At 50.1% G+C, this 22140-nt stretch overlaps 1 protein-coding gene across 5 annotated transcripts; it reads right to left on the bottom strand.

The window, feature by feature from the left end:
- Positions 1–12668: 12668 nt before the first annotated feature.
- On the bottom strand, positions 12669–21506 carry LOC117887149 (zinc finger protein 501-like). Of its 5 annotated transcripts, XM_034789442.1 has the most exons (5): positions 21279–21506; positions 16427–16484; positions 15732–15858; positions 15009–15122; positions 12669–14901 (listed from the first exon to the last, which is right to left on the bottom strand). In XM_034789442.1, exons 2-5 carry the CDS (start codon positions 16448–16450, stop codon positions 13451–13453), a joined length of 1716 nt encoding a protein of 571 aa, XP_034645333.1. In that variant the 5' UTR covers positions 16451–16484; positions 21279–21506; the 3' UTR covers positions 12669–13450. The 5 variants fall into 5 exon arrangements, with proteins under 5 accessions (XP_034645333.1, XP_034645334.1, XP_034645332.1 ...); XM_034789443.1 differs by lacking the exons at positions 15732–15858; positions 16427–16484; positions 21279–21506 and adding an exon at positions 16041–16356; XM_034789441.1 differs by lacking the exons at positions 16427–16484; positions 21279–21506 and having other exon boundaries at positions 12669–14898; positions 15732–16012.
- Between the last annotated feature and the right edge of the window lie 634 nt (positions 21507–22140).

The following is a 22140-nucleotide window of genomic DNA, read 5'->3' as shown; positions in this document are numbered from 1 at the left end:
AGTCAAAGGGATTCAATTCTTCCCCCAGTGGCATTGTGATTCCCCTTTTTCCCCAGCAGCATTAAACTCTATGGCTCAGACAGAAGCTATTTTCTCTCAGTGCTACCCCTTCACCTCCGAAAGGGTCACATTTCCCAGTGTCCTCAGCTTTCCATGCTTAGGAATCACACTTGGATTTCTCTGATTCTAAATTAGAATTAAAGCTGGAGATGAATGTGTCACTAACCCAGAGGGGGGATTTAAATTAATCCCCAATGCAGTGTGACCAATCTGAGTTTAAATCACGGTGTCCATCAACACAAGTGGCTTCTGGGCTTTTATTTGCCAAACTTGCTTATTTGCCCGTGGAAAGGTTTTGTTTATTTTTTTGGTGGGATTTTTTTTTCATTACAATGATGCTAAAACTTTTGTAAATAACATGACCTAATAGTGAGGGATTGCTGAATGGTGACTTAGAAGAGAACATGATGTGAAAATCTATTTTGATTTAGAGTCATCAGATGTAACATGCTCTGGGATTAAATTTTATATGAACTTCATACCCTTCCCCATGTAACATGGGTTTCCCTCTCTTTCCTGAAGGCCATTTGGTCACATAAGTGGATATTAGTTTTGTTTGACAGGCTATAGCTGATATTTATTATGGTCTTCTTGAGACAAATGACCATGGGTGAGAATAGTCATTTCTTCTATTTTTTTTCCTTTCCCGAGCCCTTTGCTGTGAGATTTTAGTGTTTTTTGAACCATGGGAATGATAAATAATCATTGGCACAAACACTGATGGGCAAATATCAGAGTCACCATCCAAAAGGCAGAGAATGAAACAGAGCAGGAGATGACTGTGTCATATACACCTATCTATCTCATAGAATTGGAAGGGATCTTGAAAGGTCATCAAGTCCAGCCCCCTGCCTTCACTAGCAAGACCAAGTACTGATTTTTGCCCCAGATCCCTAAGTGGCCCCCTCAAGAATTGAACTCACAACCCTGGGTTTAGCAGGCCAATGATCAAACCACTGAGCTATCCCTCCCCCTGCAGTGACATGAGATAGAGCCAGGTGGAGGAGAGTATGGGAGATGCAGCTCTGGGAAAGTGCAGCATTTGTACAGCTGATGTGGAGAACTTGGAACTCATTACACAGGGGACAGAGAGACAGGAAATATCCTTGTCGGGTGAAGCCATCACTGAAATGTAAAGAGTGTAAATAACATGAGAAGAGGGATGAGCAAGAGTGAGTGGGGGGTGGGCAGGGTGGCCAGGGGGTTACCAATTCCCAGGATGAGGCTGGGCAGATGTGGGAAGGAAATGGGGATTTTCAACAGGCCTATGTAGCCCTGAAGTCAGGCCCACCTAGTCACCAAGGCTACAGGAAGGGGAAGACCCTCATAGCCCAGCAGGGAACCCTCCCCCTCCCCATCTACCAGTGTCCTGTGTTGGCATTAAAGACACTTAAACATGATCATGGCCTCGCTCGTCCCACCCACACCAGGGGACTTTTTGATTCCTCTGCGATCCACAAAACTGCCTGGGCTCCTACGTTACTGCTGTAAAAGTTCCTTTGATGTCTAAGAGCAGGTGCCCTGCTGCCTAGCTCTAGCTGCTCAGACGCTTATCTTGTGCTGAAGCTCCAAGCCGATCCTCAAATTGAGGGAAGATGGGTGCTCCTCTGCATCTGCTGCCTGATCCAGGAGGTGTTCTCTGAGGATGCCTAACTCCCCACAAAGTGGGAGGAGAACTTTCACCCAGGGGTTAGGTTGCACATCTGGTATGTAAGAGAACCTGGTTCAATTCTCCCCTCTGTCTGGGGAGGTGAAGGGATCTGTATAGGGATCTCTCACCTCTCCGGTGACTACACCAACCACTGGATTATAGAGTTATTCTTATTCTTTATCAGGTCTGGTTAATATTCAGTTATTTAATGAAATGGAAACAATTTCTACAAGAGAGACCACATCAAGTGGGTATTGCTACACAATTCCTAGTACCTCTATGCATTCTGCAATATATATTGTGAACTAATAAAGATAATTTTATTCTCCAAACATAGAAATGTATGAAGTGGCAAAAAGCAGTGCAGAAAAACAATGTGCAAAAAAGTGCAGGCAATGTAAACAAAGCTTTAACATCAATTAACAGAGTGGAACTTTCAAATTGGAAAGGCAGCAAATATTTCTGTCCATTTCAGCAGACAAATGCAGGCTATTGTGGCTACACATGGACAACCCATGCTTTGCACAGGTCAGTGTATGTGAAGCTGTGGTTTTCCTGGCTGTCCCCCAGCATGGAGTGGTAGGGGTTAGGATGTGGCCTGAGATGCCACTTGGAACATTGGGGATGTAGGGAGTTGCTAGCAGGGAGTTCTCCAAGGACTGCAGAGGGTGGGGAGTCTGGGATTTTGGACCTGTAGGTCAACCGGTGTCTGCAGCATTTGGGTTTGCTGCTTGAGAAGATCTATGATGTCCTGGTGCATCTCCCTCTCCTTGTCCTGATAGGACTTCTCTCTCCTCTCCTCTCTTTACTTCTCCCTAGTCTTAGTCATATTGGCCCTCCGGGCCTTTTGCTCACAGGCCAGTGCAGCACTGGCTTGCAGGACCTTGCTGACTATGCCCTTCCTAGTCCTCTGCTTTCTCCTCATCAGGGTCAGGCATTCTGTGGGTGTAGAGAGGGCACCCCTTAAGGCTGCAATGGCAGAACTGCTGATTAAACACAGACATGTCATTGGATTTACAGTCACAATGGAAAGGGAGAGACAAGGCTCAAAACTCTCATCCCTTATTCCCAGAAATGCTTTTAAGAAGAAAAGTTTATTGACACTACAGCTGTGGAGTGCCTCCACACTGCACCGCACTCCAGCCCCAGTCACGGTGCGTATGGCCCCACAAGTGGTGAGTGAGGAGATGCGGGGAGGAGGAATTTTGGTTGCACAAAGCAATAACATTTCAGTCCCCGTTCCATGGGAACAAGTGCAGGGCAATGCCATGAAGACTGGCACGACGTTCCACAGGTGGTGGTGGTTTTAGCTGATCTCTCACTCCTGAGGGTAACAAAGGAACAGAAAGCATAGCTCCTACTGATGTCCTGAAGCTGCCTGGGCCTGTATGCCACTAGCCTGTTTACTGCAATGGTGCCAGCTGAACTCATCATGGACTGATGTGGCAAAGTGTCCTACCACGGAGGAAGAAATAAGGCAGCCCTCCCTAGAAGCTTTTGGGAGAGGATTTCAGAGCATCCCCATAAAAGTTTAATCAAGATGTCTCAGGACATCCCTATGTACATAAAGTGCCCCCTTTCCCCTATGCTTAACCTAGCAGGGGAATAAAAAGCAGGTGTCATTTCTACCTCTGCTTGTTGTACCTCTACTTCTTGTATGAATGAAAAGTCAGTACCTGTGGCTTGTTATCTTGGGGATGGGCCAGGCACCAGCTTTAAATTTAAACATTGTAAGGAAAAATGCATGGTCACACTTTCCCAAGATACCTTCCCATTCCTTGGGCCCATCCATGCTTGCCTGGCAGACTGGCTAGACTGCTGGTGGTGTCTTCAACAGGTCCTGGCTCCTGCTGTGTTTCCTCCCCCTCCCCGCACTTCCTCCTCCTCACTGTTCATAGCAGGGGTCTCTGTCTTGGGCTCATCTGTGGTATCCACAGTGGTTTAATGGGGGCTTTTCCAAGGATGGCATGCAGCCTGGTGTAACAGCTCAGCACCAGATTGGTTGTTGCTCTCCCTTGCCTTGTGGTACAGCTGATGCAGTGCCTTTGATTCCATGTGGCATTCCTGCTGATCCCTGTCATATCCCTTCACCTGCATCCCTCATGCAATCTGTTCGTAGATATCCATGTTTCTACAACTGGTCCATACCTAGGCTTGCACAGCCTCTTCTCCCCCACAGGCCCAGGAGATCAAATACCTCCAGTCTACTCCTGGTGGGAGCACATTTATTGCATGGCATTTGCATGGTCAGCTGCACACAATGGCAAGCTCCTTGTCCTTGCCAAGGAGGGCAATCAGGAAAAGGCATTTCAAAAACACGTGGGAGGTTTTGAAAGGGGTGGTGGCTTCCAGTCTCTGTGACCCTTGGGCAGTAGAGTTTACAACTGACCTGATCTGTCACTGTCACAGGGAATGGGGCATTCTGGGACAGCTGCTGGAGGACTATGAGGTCAATAACAGGAGGAGCTGAGCTGAAGCCTCTGCAATGAAGGAGAAACTAATGCAGTGGGTCCCATGACACAGACAGAGGAACTGCAGTGACATCCCTGCTGAGTCTCAGGTGCCCGGGACAGAGGCAGCTCTCTGGGATCCAGGACTATCCCAGCCAGAAGAACAGGGGTGCTTGGAAGCGTGATAAATGGTTCCAGGCTCCCCCAGGCATGAGCTCTGCCCTTAATGCTCTGATTCTCTCTCTCCCCCCAAGAACGTGATTCTGGATCCAGACACGGCTCAGCCCATCCTCATCCTGTCTGAGGATCAGAAGTGTGAGATGGGCAGACACACACAGCAGGATCTGCCTGACGCCCCTGAGAGATTTGACACAGCCCTGTGTGCTGGGCTGTGAGGGATTCACCTCGGGGAGACATTACTGGGAGGTGGGGGTTGGGGGATACTGGGTTGTGGGGGTAGCCAGAGAGTCTGTGAGGAGGAAGAGATGGATCAGCCGTAACCCTGAGGGGAGGGATGTGGGCTATGCAGTGCTGCAGGGGTCAGTTTCAGGCTCTCACCTCCCCTGCGACCCTCCTGCCCCTGAGCCGGGTCCCCAGCAGGATCCAGGTTTGTCTGGACTGTGAGCGGGGGCAGGTGACATTTATTGATGCTGGTGACAAGGCCCCGATCTTCACTTTCCCACTGGCCTCTGTCCCTGGGGAGAAAATCCGACCCTGGCTCCGGATACTGGGGGCAGGATCCCGGCTCAAACTGTGTCCCTGAGACACGGGGCGGAGGGGGAGGGAGAGGGAGAGGAACATCTCACTGGGGACCCTGAAATCAGCCTCTCTACCCTCAGAAAGTGTAGTCTTTATGATCTCCTCCTGTGGACTTTCTATCATGCAGGAGGTTGCATCAGGTCTCACCTCTGTGCAGCCTCTGGACTGTCAAACCATAGAGAGCATTCAGTGAGCAAGGCAGAGAAGCAAATTTCATTGCCCCAGGGATTGTGCAGCCTGTTTGCCACTGTTCTCTATGATCCAGGAGGACTCTGGGGATCCTGGGTTAGACAGTGTCACTGAGACATGATGGGCACAGCCCACTGAGAATGAAAAAATGGGCTTCTCTAGCCAAATAATCCTAGCTCCTATGACCTGGAAGACTCCAGTCTACCCAACCATAGGCACCAACTTCTCCTGGTGCCGGTGGGTGCTCACGACCCCCTGCCCCAATTCCACCCCTGCCCCTGCAGCACCAGGGATGGGAGGGGGTGCAGAACCCCTGGAGCTGCAGGAGGAGCAGAGGGGCCCTGAGAGGCAGGTATGGGGTCTGCAGGGTTACAATTGGTGGAGGGGCTGTGGACAGAAGTGATGTTGGGTTGGGGAGCAGAATTAATAGCTGGGCTGGGTACAGGCAGATGTGGGGGTGGCAGGGACACAGAATTAATTAACTGGGGTTTTGGGGAGAAAGTGTAGGCTCTGCATCAGCAGGGAGCCTGGGAGAGGGAGACCCAGGGACTGGAGAGTGCGCATTCATCCCAATATCCAGTAGAAATGAGTGACTAGTGTAGACACTTCCTACATCGACAGAAGGGGTTTTTCCATTGATGCAGTTAATCCATCTCTGGGAGAGGCAGTAGTTAGGGCAACAAAGAATTCTTCCATTGACCTTTCTGCATCTACATCGAAGGTTAGATTGACCTAACTACATCACACAGGTTGTGAAAGTTTTCACAGCTCTGAGTGATATAGCTAGGCCGACCTAAGTTTTAGGTATAGACCAGGCCTCAGGAAGAATAAGGGTATGTCTACACTACAGTCACTACTACAGAAGAGCTATAGCTGTGTTGCTGAAGTGCTGTAGGGTAGATGCTTCCTACACTGACAGAAGTGGTTTTTCCATGGCTCTAGTTAATCCTCCTTTCTGAAAGGTGGTAGCCAGGTCAATGGAAGAATTTTATTGTCTACACTGGGGATTAGGTCAATCTAGCTGTGGCACTCGGGGTACAACATTTTTCATAGCCCTGAGTGATGTCACTAGGTTGATCTATGTTTAAGTGTAGACCCGGCCTATGAGGGGTTTCCCTGGAGCTAGCTGAAAACATGCGGTCAGAGGGATTGGCTGGCAGCATGGTGTGCGTGAGGCAGAGCCAAGAGAAGCAGTCGTGAATGTGATCTTGGCAGGAAACTAAGATACAGAGCTTGCTCCAAGCACAGGGTTCCTTGGAACAGCAGATGTGGATTTTTGAGTAAGGAAACAGCCTGCAGTTGTTTGTTTCTACCGTGTTCAGGGCACAGGAATGTGTGGACATTCTTTGTAAATAATAAAGATTGCACCAAAGATAAATACCTGACTCCATCAATTTCTCCACCCAGTGGAAGAACCTAGCATGGCCCCAAACACTGGCTAACTGCTGAGGTCAAAGAAGCAATGGTACAAACTGAGTCAGAATGTTATTTTTCCTTTGGTCTACTGTTTTACAAAGGTTAAACCTAAAATCTTCTTTCCAGCTCTTAGATGGTGTTTTGAATGGGCTGGGCTGTAACCTTTAGACTGTGATGTCATAAAGCTTAGGAGATTTACCATAATATCACCCTTCAGCTCAAGAGTTGCTCTGGATTAATGTGTTGCTGACATTTTCATGCCTTGTCACTAGCACAAACCAGGTGCTTCTGACCTTAACCCATGGTTCCATGTAGCCCGTGGTTCCATGGTTCTACATAACCCCTGTAGCCCAGCTGGTCCCAGGCCGGTGGCTGGATGTACAGCAAGACACAGCTAAGCCAAGGCTCCTCTGCACACACATTGTCACTGAAATAACCCAATGGGGTTTAGTTCCCACCTATTGTGGGTTCAGTGCATACACCCACCTCACAGGTCACTGGGCAGTGTCCTTTTGCCTCAGGGTTTTAAGGCCAGCAACCAAAAGTTCCTTTAACGTGCCCCTCCCTTCTCCCCCCACCCCACTCACAGTGAAGACCCAGAGTTCAGAGATGCATCTGCAGAGTTCACCTCTCCCCCTGGCATGGGGGTGGGGGTGCGGCTTGCTCACTCAGAGCTGTCCAGGCATTTGCTGTGGCACGGTCTGCCTGGCCAGCCACTCACCACTCCACTCATCCCTTCACCTGCCACTTGGTCACCATTCCACACTCTCTGGGATATCTTGAGGTCCTATCACTTAGCACAGCTCTCAGTGATTTCAGCCATTAGGTGGGAAGCCTCATTGCTAGCACGGACAGGGCAGTCTATTGTACCAGAGACACTGTCCCACAGTAGGCCTAAAGCTGAGCCCTGATTATCAGTGATTTCAGCTCTGTTGGTTTGTAACAAGACTCCCAGTTGAGTCTTAATCCACTCTGTCATTACACAGTAAGGATCAAATAGTGTCTGGGGCCCACACCAGCAGGCACAAGTATATCACCATACTCCCATAACTCCAATGGGTTTTGGCACCCATGTCTCCTGCCTACCGAGTGCAGTTAGTTGAAGATGAGTCCCTCAGTCAGGGTATGCCAAGCACAGTTCTGCTGCCCTTGATTCACACAACAAGGATAACAACCCTTTAGTGCCCCAGCCCCCAATAACAAAGTGACTTGTGATCCAACACCAGCCAAAAGTGACCATTTGGGAAAATCAGCCCCATCATGCTGAGCACCTAGGCAGGGTGGATTTGCCTAAGCAAACAAAGCCAAAGTCCTCTCCCCAGCTCATCACTAGGTGTTGGGGAGAGCTCATCCAGACCCTGCTTACATTAAGAATATCCCAGTTCAATTGAGGGTACGTCTCAACAGCAGCTGGGAGGTGTGATTCTTGGGTACATGTAAACACGCAGACACTGCTGAAGCTAGCACACTACCAATAGCAGTGAGGCTGCAGCAAGGGGCTGGCTTGGACTAGCTGCTGTAAATGCAAACAAATGTGTTTGTCTTAACGATTGGCTGAACAAGAAGTAGGACTGAGTGGACTTGTTGGCTCTAAAGTTTTATATTGTTTTATTTTTGAGTGCAGTTATGTAACCAAAAAAAAATCTACATTGCTAAGTGCAACTCTCATGATAAAGAGATTGCACTACAGTACTTGTAATGAGGGAATTGAAAAATACAATTTATTTTATCATTTTTACTGTGCAAATATTTGTAATAAAAATAATATAAACTGAGCACTGTACACTTTGTATTCTGTGTTGTAATTGAAATCAATATAGTTGAAAATGTAGAAAAACCATCCAAAAATATTTAATAAATTTCAATTGGTATTCTATTGTTTCAGTGTGATTAATCACAATTATTTTTTGTAGTTAATTGCATGACTTTACTGTGAGTAATCAACAGCCCTAAAATAAACCATTAACAACAATGCTTTTTTTAAGAAAACAAAATAGAAACTACAAAACACACTGAACTACAAAGTTCCCCTCCCTCTGGATCTGCTACAGGATTTGAATCATGTCTCTTCAGATCCCCAACGCACACCCCACCACATCAGCTCTGGGAATAATTGCTGTGCTGTGTGTGGACAGCCACCAGCAGGGACAGGATACATGCTTTTCCAGTGGGTTACACAAGTATTTGCTAGTCATCAGTAGAACATTTGTGATCAGGACTCTGGGTTCCTATTGCTGGCTTCACTGTGGTGGTGGTGGGTGTGAAGGAAGCTCCTTAAAAGTGTGTGTGTGGGGGGAAGGGAGGAGGACACCAGCACCTGAACCATCACCCCGCCCCCTGCACTGCTCCTTTCTTGCGGCCCCTGTGCCATCCCTTCCCCTCAAGCTCCCACTCTTGCAATGCCCCATCCCCATGAGGCCCCACCCTTGCCTGCCCCTTCCCCCATGAGGCCCCATCTCCTGCTCACTCTCTGCCCCTCCCACTGTCCCTCACCCTTGTGGCCACTAAAAAGAGGGCAGACATAACCCTCCCACTTCTGATACCCCTGGTGTGGCATAACGGTTAGCAACAGGAGAGCCAACAGATATTTGACACTTTGAGACTAAAGCCGGTGGGGATGAGTAGCTAATACCTGGGGCTTCCACACTAGAGACCCTAGTTCTAGTCCCCATTTTGACCTTGTGTAACTTCTCTGTTAACTTATTAGCACAAAGGTGTCCAATACTAGATTGTGTTCTAGGGCTGGAGATATGAAGTCATGGTCAGCCATAAGAGATGGGAGCACTCAGTAGAAGTGAGATGATTTGTACTCATGGCTTCTGGCTCGTTTCACTCTACCCGAGCCCATGTGTTTTGTCCTTGTCATTGGATAGCATCCCCCCTCCCCCTGTTCCGCTCAGCAGTCTGGGAATTGTCTCATTGGACAGTCAGCTGCAAGTCACATGGACGGAGGGACTCATCTCGCCAGCCTCCTCCTCAAAGCTCCTGGAGGTCACTTCTGTTGGCCAAAAGTAACTGCGTGTGTCTGACTGATGACTACAATTCTCAGGCAATATGTTCACCAGCAAAAAAAACAACCCAGCAGCAGTGAGATCCTCTGCCTGAGCCCATCCACCAGAGCTGACAGCAGGAAGACTGACTGGTTAGAAGAAAATTTACAACCATGTAACCCGTTTGCCTTTCATAATCATGACAATGTATCTCATCACAGTATGAGTCAGGATCTGTAACAATATTGTATCCCGTTGCTCATGAGGTAACCAGCTGCATCCCCAGCAGCATCTCAGCTCAGTAGGCCTTTCCCATTGCAGTTCCTGTTCTGGTTCCAGAAGGCCACTCCCCAGATTCACTGTTGAATCTGATCTCAAAGCCACCCTGCTGCAATAGACTCTTGGATGCAGTGCCCAGTCACATGAAACAGCCGCAGAATGGAGTGTGACTCATGGCTAGAAATCTCCAGCCATGCATTATCCAGCAAAACAGGAGCAGATAATTAATTTCAGCTCACACCATCCAGCTGCAAGAATGTATGAATTTCTCAGTGCAATGAATTAAATAGCTGCATCACTGTACCAGCTATACGGCAGCCCCTGTAACTACCCACATCCCTGGCAAATGCTCCATTCTCACCGCAGCTGGAGTTCCATTTCTGGTCCCATGTGGCTGCTCCCGAGGGTCACCCAGGCCCCCTCTTTCTGTCCCCAGATCTCCTCCTGCAGCCAGACTGGACAAGTGGCCTGAGAGCCTTGGGGCCTGGAGTTCTCTGGTTAGCCCACCCCCTGTACAGCACAGGAGCCCCTGGGCCAGCTCCCCACACACCTGCTACCATCTGCAAAGAGCCAGGAGTCCACGAGAGCTGGGGAGACTGTGCAGGGAAACAGAAGCAGTAGCTGCCAGGCTAAGAACAGGCGTGACTGCTGCCCTCTTGGCCAGCACACGCAGCATTGAACCAGGCACCCCTAGAGCTCTCTGTTTATCCCACACCCTGTGCAGTGCAGGACCCCTAATGCAAGATCCCCTCACTCCCGCTGCCCTCAGCCATTGGGCCCCAGCCCTCACCCAGGGGACAGGAGCTTGGTCTCTGTGGGCCAATGAGTCCCTGGTCTCTCTGCTGGGGCTGACAAAAAGGGAGAAAATCAGTGCAGGCCTTGCTGGGTGTGGTTGTGTGAGATGGGATCATCTGCCCCACTATGGCCCAGACTGAGATTCCAGCACATTCCAACCTGGCCCCTGAACCCCTATCACATGGACATTCAGCTTCTGTATGCTGGTGGGGAGGCTTTGGGTCATTGCCCTGGGGGGAGCTGCTGGGGGAGGGAGGCGATTTCCTGCTCACAGCCCTGATGGGCCAGTTTTACTTTAGTTCCCCACCAGAAAAGGAGCCGGGACTGACAGATTGTGGGTGAGGGAAAGAGATTTGTGTTTCTGTTTCCTCATCCCTTCCTCCACAGGGACCTGATTACAAACAGGGGATCCCTAGTGGAGAAGCCAGTCTAGGGAATGCAAGCAGAACTGGAGGAAGATGGGGGTCTGGGCAGCTGTGTCCAATATGTGAGCACAGAAAGCAGCTGGTTATTCAGAGACAGCATTTTAGAGCAGGCCTGAAAAATGATGCACTTTCACTCCTGTCTACTTGTAAAGGGAAATCTACAAACCCCATCCTGAGCAAAGGTTTTTAGGAGGAGGGGAGCCCCTCCTGCCTGCAAGCAAGCAGCCTGACCACATCCCCACACAGCTGCCTCTACTGCCAATAACAGAGGCAGGCTCCCACAGCTGTAACCAGTAAGGGAGACAAAACCAGCTATAAAAGGAGAGAGCACAGAGAGGGTGGATAGGCATGGGCAGAAACAGTGACGTCCTCTCTATCTTGGGTTGTCTCTATAGACTGCTAGGTCTAATTAGATCCTAGGGGCCAACTGAAAAAAGCCAATTGGGGGTAGTAGAGACCCCCTTGAAAGACCACTTCAAGGACTGGTGACATCACCATTATCACCTGACTACACAGACTGACCTAGTGACTGGGGGGAGGGTCAGGGAGATGATAATCAGAAAAATTCTGTGCATGTGTGTGTCCATCTGTTCCCTTATCCTCCTTTCCCAGGTTCTGGACTCAGATTTTCCCCTGACACTTTACTCAGAAGCAAACTGTTTCAGATTAAAACATAAAACAAGATTATTAACTACAGAAAATTTGAAGTGAAGTGATTATAAGTGATATCAAACAGCTCAAAGCAGATTATCTAGTAAACAAACAAAACCACAAACTAAGCCTAAAAGACTAGAAAGATTGGATATGAATTAACAATTTTTCATCCTGACTGATGATACAAGCAGGCTTGCAGATGCTGAAGACACAAGCTGCACTTGCTTTGCAGCTTGAGCTCCTTATCCCTGTTCCAAGTCATTTTCTTTTGGAGCTTCTTTCAGCAGGTGTTCAGCAGTGGGAGAGTGAACAACAACCAATGATGTCACTCCCTTACATAGCTGTTCCATATGGCAGAAACCCTTTCTTTCAACCTTGGTTCCCAGACCAGTTTGTGGAAAAACATAGGTACCCAAAACAGAGATCAGTGTCATGTGGTCTGGTCACATGCCCTCGCATACCTTGCTGAGTCATAGCACCCATTACTCATAGGCTGTCTGGAGCGTACTCAGGAAGGCTCACCAGGTGGGGGATGAGATTCTCTTAAGGCCTATTGTTTCCCCCGATGGCTCATTACCTAATATAGGCCCTTCCTAACCAGCTGTCTAGACTGGGAGCATCTTGCCTAGTGGATGTCACCCAGGTGTAACTACATTTGAAATAAAGATACAAAGGCTTTGTCTACACTAACATCTGCTGCGGCTCTTCCAGCACTCTAAAAAAACGACCCCCATGAGGGGCAGCTAACAGCACTGGGAGCATGGCTCCCAGCCCTGGTGCCACTACACTGGCACTTTAGAGCGCTGAAACTTGCATCGCTCAAGGGGGAGTTTTTTTCACACTCCTGAATGAGAAAGTTTCAGCGCTGTAAAGTGCCAGTGTAGACAAGGCCATAGTCATGATTCATAACTTCAGATACCAAAATGATACATGCGTACAAATAGGATATTCATATTCAGCAAATCAGAACTTTTCCAATGACATCTTACATGACCCCTCTTGTGCAAAATGCATCATAATTATGCCATAATAATATCATAGTAATAGTACTGTGAAGAATATGGGGTGTAGTGTCACAAGCAGTTTCTCTCTCCCTTCCCCCAGCAGGTTACCAGGAGGCAGGAAGGCCCATCAGTTCAGCAGCCAGGGCTGCAGCAGGGAGGAGGGGCTGATCGGGACTTCTCCTCCTCTGCCTGGGGTTTGCTTAGACCAGGCAAAGCCAGAAGGTCACTGATCAGCTGCCGCTGGAACCTGCCCCTAGAGACGGGCAGTTGGAAACTTGAGAGCCAAATGCCACTGCTGTGTGTGGGAATTAGGAAATGGAGTTTTCACTATGGCTAGCCCTAGTCAGGGCACTGAGAGAATTTCTCTCCTTTGTGGAGGAGTCTCTGCTGTCCAATGTGGTGTTAGCTCCAACTAAGCATTTTTCGTGCTAAGGACATCCGAGAGGCTCTTCCCTGTGTGGATTTGCTGATGCTTGATGCCCTGTGAGCACCAAATGAAGCTTCCCCCAATTCAAGCTCTTTCTTCTGTGAATTATCTGATGAGGAATAATGTGTAAGCTCACACTGAATCTTTTCCTGCAGTTATTGAAGCTTTTCCCACAATCCAAGCATTTATGGGTTCTCCCTCTTGTGTGGACTGTCTGATGTCAAGCAAGGTTTGATGTTCAAATGAAACTTTTCCCACAGTCAAAGCATTTATAGATTCTGTCCCATGTGGATTCTCAGACGTTTATGAAGTTATGAGCTGGGACTGAAGCTTTTCCCTTCATCCAAGCATTTATGGGGTTTCCCTCGTGTGGATTCTCCCATGCTTAATAAGGCTGGAGCGCTGACTGAAACTTTTCCCACAGTCCAAGCATGTAAAGGGTTTCTCTCCCGTGTGGATTCTCCCATGCATAATAAGGCTTGCGCGCTGTCTGAAACTGTTCCCACAGTCCAAGCATTTAAAGGGTTTCTCTCCCGTGTGGATTCTCCCATGTTTAATAAGGCTTGAGCGCTGACTGAAACTGTTCCCACAGTCCAAACATTTAAAGGGTTTCTCTCCTGTGTGGATTCTTTCATGGCTAATAAGGCCTGAGGTCCGACTAAAACTTTTCCCACAGTCCAAGCATTTATAAGGTTTCTCCCCCGTGTGGGTTCTCTGATGTATAATAAGGGTTGATGGTGCACTGAAACTTTTCCCACACTCAAGGCATTTATATGGTCCCTCTCCTGTGTGGATTTTCCCATGGCTAATAAGGCCAGAACTCTGACTGAAACTTTTCCCACAGTCCAAGCATTTATAAGGTTTCTCTCCCGTGTGGATTCTCCCATGCTTAATAAGGCTTGAGCTCTCACTGAAACTTTTCCCACAGTTCAAACATGTAAAGGGTTTCTCTCCCTTGTGGATTCTCCCATGTTTAATAAGGCTTGAGCGTTGACTGAAACTTTTCCCACAGTCCAAGCATTTTAAAGATTCCTCCCCCATGTGTGTTTTCTGATGTATAATAAGGGCTGATGGTGCACTGAAACTTTTCCCACACTCAAGGCATTTATATGGTCGCTCTCCTGTGTGGATTTTCCCATGGCTAGTAAGACCAGAACTCTGACTGAAACTTTTCCCACAGTCCAAGCATTTGTAAGGTTTCTCTCCAGTGTGGATTCTCTGATGTACAATAAGGGCTGATGGTGCACTGAAGCTTTTCCCACAATCAAAGCATTTATATGGCCTCTCTCCCGTGTGGATTCTCCTGTGGCAAATAAGGCCTGAGAGCTGACTGAAGCTTTTCCCACACTCAAGGCATTTATAGGGACGCTCTCCCGTGTGGATTCTTCCATGGCTAGCAAGGCCTGAGTGCTGACTAAAAGTTTTCCTACACTTCAAGCATTCATAGGGTTTCTCTCCTGTGTGAATTCTCCCATGCTTTATAAAGCCAGACAGCCAACTGAAGCTTTTCCCACAGTCCAAGCATTTATAGGATCTCTTTTTTGTGTGATTGGTCTGCTGGGCTGTGGTTTCCTTGGGACCATTGCCTCCTCTCCCACATTCAATAGATTCATCCACTTTCTCCCTTGGGTTGTTTCCCAGTTTCCTCTCTGACCTGCGCCAATTACTCCAGGCTGTTCTCTGTTCCAAGCACTGGGTAAAATTACTGTCAGATCTCAAAATGGTTCCCTGCATTTCCACCTGCTCAGGACCTTCCTGCTGTGGAGTCTCCTCCTCATTCTCACTCTTTGTCTGGTCACCTGCTGGGGGAGAGAATCCAGGCAGGAGTCATTGCTCATAGCACATTTTGGAGATTTTCAGCTTTTTCCTTCATTTGCCAGTTTCTGTGTCAGTATCACTGGCTCCTCACCTGTGTGAGTGTGTCTTGGGACCTTCCTTTCCTCAGAGGCTTGGAGATCCGGGACCCATGGCTCTCCCCCTGCTTCCAGCTGGGCGACCAGGTCAGGTTTGGGAATGAGAAGTCCTGCTCAGGGGGTGAAATCAGGCATGAGCAGAGTGCACAGAGGATTGGTGGAGTATTTGTCACAAAGGGCACATCTCGAGTTTAACTTGACCCCATTATTTGCTGGGGGGTTGTGGGATCTGAACAGATGGGAACATGGTCACTGAACCCCCTTGGAATTGGGCGATGTCTGGAGGGGAGGGGAGTTGTCACACCCTCACTGGGAGTTTTCAGGGGCTGTGTGCTCTGGGGGACTTGCTGAGGCACATGCAGCTCTGACATTAACCCCTTGCCTCTGTTTAAACCTCAGAGCCCTCCCCACACATGGAGCTAGTCCCATGAAGGAAAGTACACAGAGAACCTGTCTGAAGTGAGCATTAATGCAGAGAGGATAATACTCTGCTTCTGCCCCCATGACAGCTGGAGGGATGGAGATGAATTAGCATGTCCATTAGCTCCATGACTCCCTTATCCCATTGGAGGGGGTTTGGAGGTGAATGGTTCTCTAACCCTGGAGCTGTGGACTATGTGACCCATTTCCCTCTAATCTAACTGACCAGGGAAGAACCTGACCAGGTGCAGAAATGCAGGCCCCAGGGCTTCAATAGCTGAGGGGACAGGAATCCTTACCCAGCGAGGTCACAGTCTCATAATTCTCCTGCATGACATCCCTGTACAGGGCTCTCTGACCAGGGTCCAGCAGAGCCCCCTGCCCCTCGGTGAAATACACAGCCACCTCCTCGAAGGTCACCGGCATCTGAAACAACAGGTGCTCCCCACTCAGTGCCTGGTGCCCCAGCCACAATCCCACCATTCATTTGGGAAAGAAGCCCAAAAATAGGACAGCTCTGGGAGGGCCAGTGGAGCAGAATCCCACCACCTTGCTCAGAGTGGCCAGGAGGCTCCGGGGAACAGAGAGAAGGCAAGAGCCCCTTGTACCTCCCAGCAGATGGGGAAGTGCGGGATCTTCTCATTTATCACCCATCTACTAGGCACAGGCTGATGTGGGAAGCAGAGTTCTGCGCAGGGAACAGGGTCAGGAATCCCAGCACCTTCCTTTGTATTTCTCAGCAGTCTCTGCCTAATGGGTTCAGGCTCCAGCACTCTGGTCTGTTTTCCCAGCCCTGTCCAGGGGGTTGTTTCCTGTTTCAGAAATGGGGGAATGTTCACCCCGCCAATGGGCCTGTTAATAAATCAGGTCCTAAGCTGAGCATGTCCCAGCAGGTTTAACACACCCTGTCCATCTCCCTGCCTCACCCTGTTTGTTTCCTGCCCCTCCCCCTCTACAGCAACCCTCCCCAACAGCTCCCCCCAAAATCCCCTACCTGAGCTGGATCCACCATAGCCATTTCCCTTCCCTGTCCCCTAGGACGATGGGATGATCTGGAACAAAACAGGGTTGTTATTCTGCAGCCTGTCAGGGTGAGAAGGGCAATTGGGGAGGTTTCTAAATTAGCATTAGTCCCTTTCACACTCCAATTCTCCCCAAGCTCTTTCCCTGCAGACAGACACTCTAGACCAGGGGTTCTCAAACTGGGGGTCGGGACCCTCAGGGGGTTGCGAGGTTATTACATGTGGGATCATGAGCTGTCAGCCTCCACCGCAAACCCCGCTTTGCTTCCAGCATGTATAATGGTGTTAAATATATAAACAAGTGATTTTAATGTACAAGGGGGGGTCGCACTCAGAGGCTTGCTGTGTGAAAGGGGTCACCAGTACAGTAGTTTGAGAACCACTGCTCTAGACTCTGCCATGCTGAGAAAACCCTGTTACGTTATTACAACAAGGACCTGATCCCCCTGATCTCCCTCCCCTCCCCCCGGACTAAACCCACAAGACACTTTTAAATCCTCCCAGGAACACAGTCTGTGAGCCAAATGCTAGAAAAGAGCAGAATCAAAGGTGCTGCTTGGGGGATCCCTCCTGACACTGTCCCCAGGGCAGCACATTCCCCCAGCAGCGCGGGGACCAGGCAGAGGCAGGAACTGGCGTTTCCTCTCCCTGCTCCTCCCCTTCTCCCCAGGAAAGTCAATCTGCCCCAGGATGCTGCAGGGAATGGAGTTGGGCAGGGTTAGAAGCTGGGAACTTCCCTCCCCACTGATTGCTCCTGCTGCCCCTGCCAGTCTCTCCTGTCTCCCTTCTGCATGGAAGAACTGGTTACTGTCCTGCCATTCCCGTGGGCGTTTCCTCTCCAATAGCTACTGTCACTGCTAACAGGAGTGTGCGCCTGGGTGTGTTGGGGGCAACAGCTCTGGGTGTGTCGGGGACAGCAGACACCCGGAAGCAGAGATGGGGCAAAGCAGGAGCCATTTCTGCAGAGTCACTTTCCTGCCTATAGGTCTCTCATCACCTGTAGTCTCTGGCTCAGGAGTTGATGCCAGCAGAGTCCAGGGCTGCCCTAGGGGGCTAGTTCCAGCCACAGGAGAAAGTCCCCCCTCAGCTGGACACAGAGGGGCTTTAATGATAGTCTGTCCCAGCACAGACCCCGCTGGGGAGCAGCAGCTGCTCAGTGTGGACTCCCAGATCACAATGGAGGCAGCATCATGTGCCCCAGGAAGCCCAGCTGGCTCTAGGGTTCCAGTATCCTGAGCACAGAGAGAGAGACTGACACCGGCCTCTTTGGCCTTAGCAATTACCAGAGCCCTCTCGTGGGAGCAGCTAATAACCGAGCCGCCCTGTGATGCCCCTGCAGCCCCAGGGACAGTCAGGTCGATATTGATTTCACTTGCCCATCTGGACTCATAGTGGAATTGGAGACCCAGTTCAAACCGGTATTTTGTACATTAACTGGAACTGAATCTCAACCTTAAATTTGTTTTACCAACTGAACCTCAACGGAACTGAACCAAAAAAAAAAAGGGATGGGGGAAGGGTGGTGTTACCAGCTAAAATAAAGATTTGGCATTTTTAAGCTCATTATTTTAAAAAAACCCCAAAAACCTATAGTGATCTTATTTTCATTTAAGAGAAGACAACAAACTAGCCAATGGGCTGGTGATGGCTCCCAGAATGACCTGCCCGAGGACAGCGAAAAGAGAATGAGAAGAGAAAGGGGACCAGACCACAAGAGCAGGGAGGGAGAGGGGAAGCTTGGGAGCTGCCTGCACACCATGGGAGGCAGAAGGGGGGCCAGAGGTAGATGAGCCACCTCTGAGATGCCCCCCTGGGGAGGCTCCCTGGACCCTGAAGTTCATAACTCTTCAAGTCGCAGGGCAAAGGTAATGGCTCCCCAACCTTCTCCCCATAGACAGGCCTCCGCCCACCCTCCCAACCCCTGGGGCAGCTCCTCCCTCCAGTTGTCCCACTTGAGGCAGGGTTCATGCTCCAAGCTGCCTTCCCCACTGAAGCCACCTGCAGGCCCCCTCCCAACCTCCTCCAGGCACTCTCTGATACCCACCTCCAATATTTTTTTTAGGTTTCTCAAACAGATTATTTAGGAAAAATAATCATGTATATTTGACAACACAAAAACACTAGGAAAACTCATGTAAAGTTAAAGTTACAAAATAAATAAATAATCAAAAATCACAGTTTCCATTTTAAGTTGCAGCTCTTTCTTGGATTTACCTTCACTAAGATTGAAATAGGATTTAAACCAGTAACTGAACTTCTATTTTTGTTTCTTTGGGTCGCTTGAACCAGAAATGAAACTGAACCTATTGAATGAAACTGAACCTGAATGAAACCAAAACAAATACCAGATGAATTCCTTGCCTGCTGTTCCCAGCAGTGACTCTGCTTTGACACAGAAATCAGAGCAGGACCCTGTTTAGTCCTGTCAGCCCCAAACATTTATCACTGAGGAGTCAGACCCCCCAAATAATGAGATTGTCTTAAAAAAAAACCAAAGATAAGGGCCGGTCACTACCATGGGAGATCGGCAACTTCAGCTACATGAATACCGTAGCTGAAGTTGAGGTACTTAGATCTGCTTACTGCGGTGTCTTCCCTGTGGTGTGTTGATGGGAGACACTCTCCCATCAATTTCCCTTGCGCTTCTCCTGGATTCGATGGGAGAGCGATCGCCGATCGATTTATCGTGTACTAGACACGATAAATCAACCCCCTGCTGAATTGATCGCTGCTCCGTTGATCCAGTCAATAGTGAAGAAATGCCCTAAATTAGGAGCAAATGTGTGCGCAAATAGGGGCGGAAGCGGGAACATTTGCCATGTAAATTCTGAGCCCTTAGGGCAGACCTGCACAACATACGGCCCACATGTGACCCACGTGGGCTCACTGTGTGGCCCGTGTAGGGTGACCAGACAGCAAGTGTGAAAAATCGGGACGGGGGTGGGGGGTAATAGGCGCCTATATAAGAAAAAGACCCAAAAATCGGGACTGTCCCTACAAAATCGGGACATCTGGTCACCCTAGGCCCGAGGGGGGTGAGTAGGCAAGTGGCAGGGTGGGGCAAGCCAATGGTCGGCCGGCTGGGAAGTAAGGGTGAGCCAGCGGCAGGGGGTAGGGGCAGCGGCAGAAGGTAAGAGGCCAGCGGTGGGCAGGTGAACTGGCGGCGGGGGAGGGGGGCTGAGGAGGCGAGTGGGCGGTGAGTAGGCAAGCTGTGTGGGGGCAGGGGGGAAATGAGGTGGTGATGGTGAGAGGGCAGGCAGTGGCACAGGGGCAGGTGAGCTGGCAGCGAGGGAGGGGGGCTGAGGAGGCAATCGGGTGGGCAGTGGTGGTGGTGGGGTTATACTTGGGTGGGGGGGTGAGGAGGCAAGCGGCGAGTCGTGGCTGACCTGTTCTATTGATCTTGTCTCATAAAAATTGGCCCTTTTTGCTGCTTTTCTCTGGGCTGGGGGTTGTCCCAATGCTGCAAAGAGGGTGTTCCCAAAGGAAGGTGCTTGCTTCTAACTGCTCTTCTCTAATCATCCCACCCGACAAGTTTGATTGTCCTTGGTCTGGCTCCCATCCCCTCTCCAAGGGTTGCAGCTGTCTGGAGGTGCCTGCCTTCCACGCCTTCCTCATTCATTCAACAGGGTAATTGATTACAAAGTTGGGGGGAAGATCTTATTCTACTTCTAGCAAAAAGACATTTTTATTTTACCTTAATTATACTACCTTAGGGGCCCGCTAAAACATATTACCAAGGTTCAATACAAAGTCATATAAAAGTTCAAATGTTTTCTTTCAACGGAACAAGTGTTTTTCATTTTTCCATTATTCATAAAAAAAAAATTAAAATAATTTAAAAAATTGTTTGCTTTAATTGAAAAATTCTTAATAAAGTATCACCCCCTCCCCCAACCTTCCTTTTCGGCGGGGCAGCACTGGAGAAGGAGGGTTTGTTTCCGCGGGGCGGGCAGTGCTGGGGGGTGGTGGTGGTGTGTTTTGGCGGTGCTGGGGGTGTGTGTTTCGGCAGCGCTGGGGGGGGGGGGGGTTCGGCCCTCAGCTGTTTTCTTTGGAGTAATATGGCCCTTGCGGCTTTATGAGTTGTGCAGGCCTGCCTTAGGGGGAAGTCTGCTGCCCCCCCCCCCCCATGCTTGTTTTACCATTTCTAGGGGGGAAGATTCCTCACTCACTGCTGGGTGGGGCAGCCCCTTCTCCCTCTCGTATCCCATGGGCTGGGGGAGCTGCTATTGTATCTCTCACCATCCCCCTCCCTTCTCCTATCCTCTGACTCTCCCTTCCCCAGCTGGTCTCCACTTGCTCTCATATTCTCCCTCCAGCTTCCCCACAGTCACCTCTCCCCACAGCCCCCCCTTTTCCTTCTCTTTATCCCCTCACTCAGTTTCCCTCTATTCCAGCTGTGTTCCCCTGAACCCTAGAATTCTCCCCCTGCCCCCCCAGATTCCTATATATTCCCTCAGCCTCCCTTCTGCAGCCCCATATCCCCATGGTCCCAACCCCCCCACATCCCTGTCCACCCCCCTCCTACATCCCTGTTCACCCCTCAATGCCCTCTGGCTCTCAGAGCCCCCTGCCCCTCTTCAGCCCCCTTCCAGCTTCCCCTCTTCCAGCTTCCCCCCACCCCACCCCACCCCCGCTCCTCACATGTCGCTGTCCCACCCCACATCCCTCCCATTCACTGCAAACATGGGAGCTGGGAGCCAGCTTTCCTCTGCCCAATGCAGGGAACCGCAGCCACTCCAGCTGGGAGCAGCCTGGGGCATCCCCTACCCCTGCAGACAGGCTGCACCGGGAGCGTCTCTCCCTGGGGAGGGGGACAGGTCTCACCTTCTCTCCACGTGGGGCACTGCCTGGGAGCAGGGCTCTGGGTCCCAGTAAGGGGGGGTCTCTGCACTGGGAGAGTCTCTCAGGGAGCAGCGGGAATGTTCCTCCCTCGATAGGAAACTTCCCCCGCCTGCAGCCAGGGCTCTGGGGTCCCCAGCGGCAGCAGCCGAGGCTCTGGGGTCTTGCAAGGAGCGTGGGTTGCACCGCAACAGAGTCACTGCAGCGACTGCAATTCACTTCCTGCTGCCAGACTGAGTGACCCCGGGAATCGCTCCGCCCGGCGCCTCCAGGGTCCTAGCGAGATCCAGAGCACTGGGTTTGGCCTGTGTCGGTCTGGCTGTTATTGTTATTATTTATTGTATTGTCACCTCCAGGCCCACCGATATGGGGGGGAAGGGGTCAATTGCCCACGGGGGGGGGGCGGTGATTTAAAAGGGCCAAGGCAGATGGGATAGTTATGTATTTTTTAAATAAAAATTAAGATAAAAAAGACCCTCCCTCTCTGGAGAACCGCATTCCCTAGGACCAGGCAGCTCCTCTCAGCATTAAGGAGGCATTATGTACAGAAGGCACCATGTCAATGGGTGGACAGAGAGGAGACATCCAGATTGGACGTCTATGAAATCTTCGGATTTTTCCCAAGAGTTCCCAGTATTAATCGGGTGTGACGGGATCCCCGGGGTGCAGCCTGGGACTGTGGGACTGCTGTGCTCCCAGAACTCTCTCCAGCCTGGGCTGTCTCTCACAATGCCTTGCTAGTGACCAGCAGCAAACTCCTCCAGGCGCTGTTGTCACTCAGCACAACCGCATATGGACCCCCACACCCAGCTACATTGCATGAATGCTCCCAGAGCCAATCAGGAAT

The sequence above is a fragment of the Trachemys scripta genome, chromosome 14 (assembly GCF_013100865.1).
Source record: "Trachemys scripta elegans isolate TJP31775 chromosome 14, CAS_Tse_1.0, whole genome shotgun sequence".
Classification (NCBI taxonomy): domain Eukaryota; kingdom Metazoa; phylum Chordata; order Testudines; family Emydidae; genus Trachemys; species Trachemys scripta.
The sequence above is the reverse complement of the archived record's forward strand: the minus strand, read 5'-3'. Positions and strand labels throughout refer to the sequence as shown.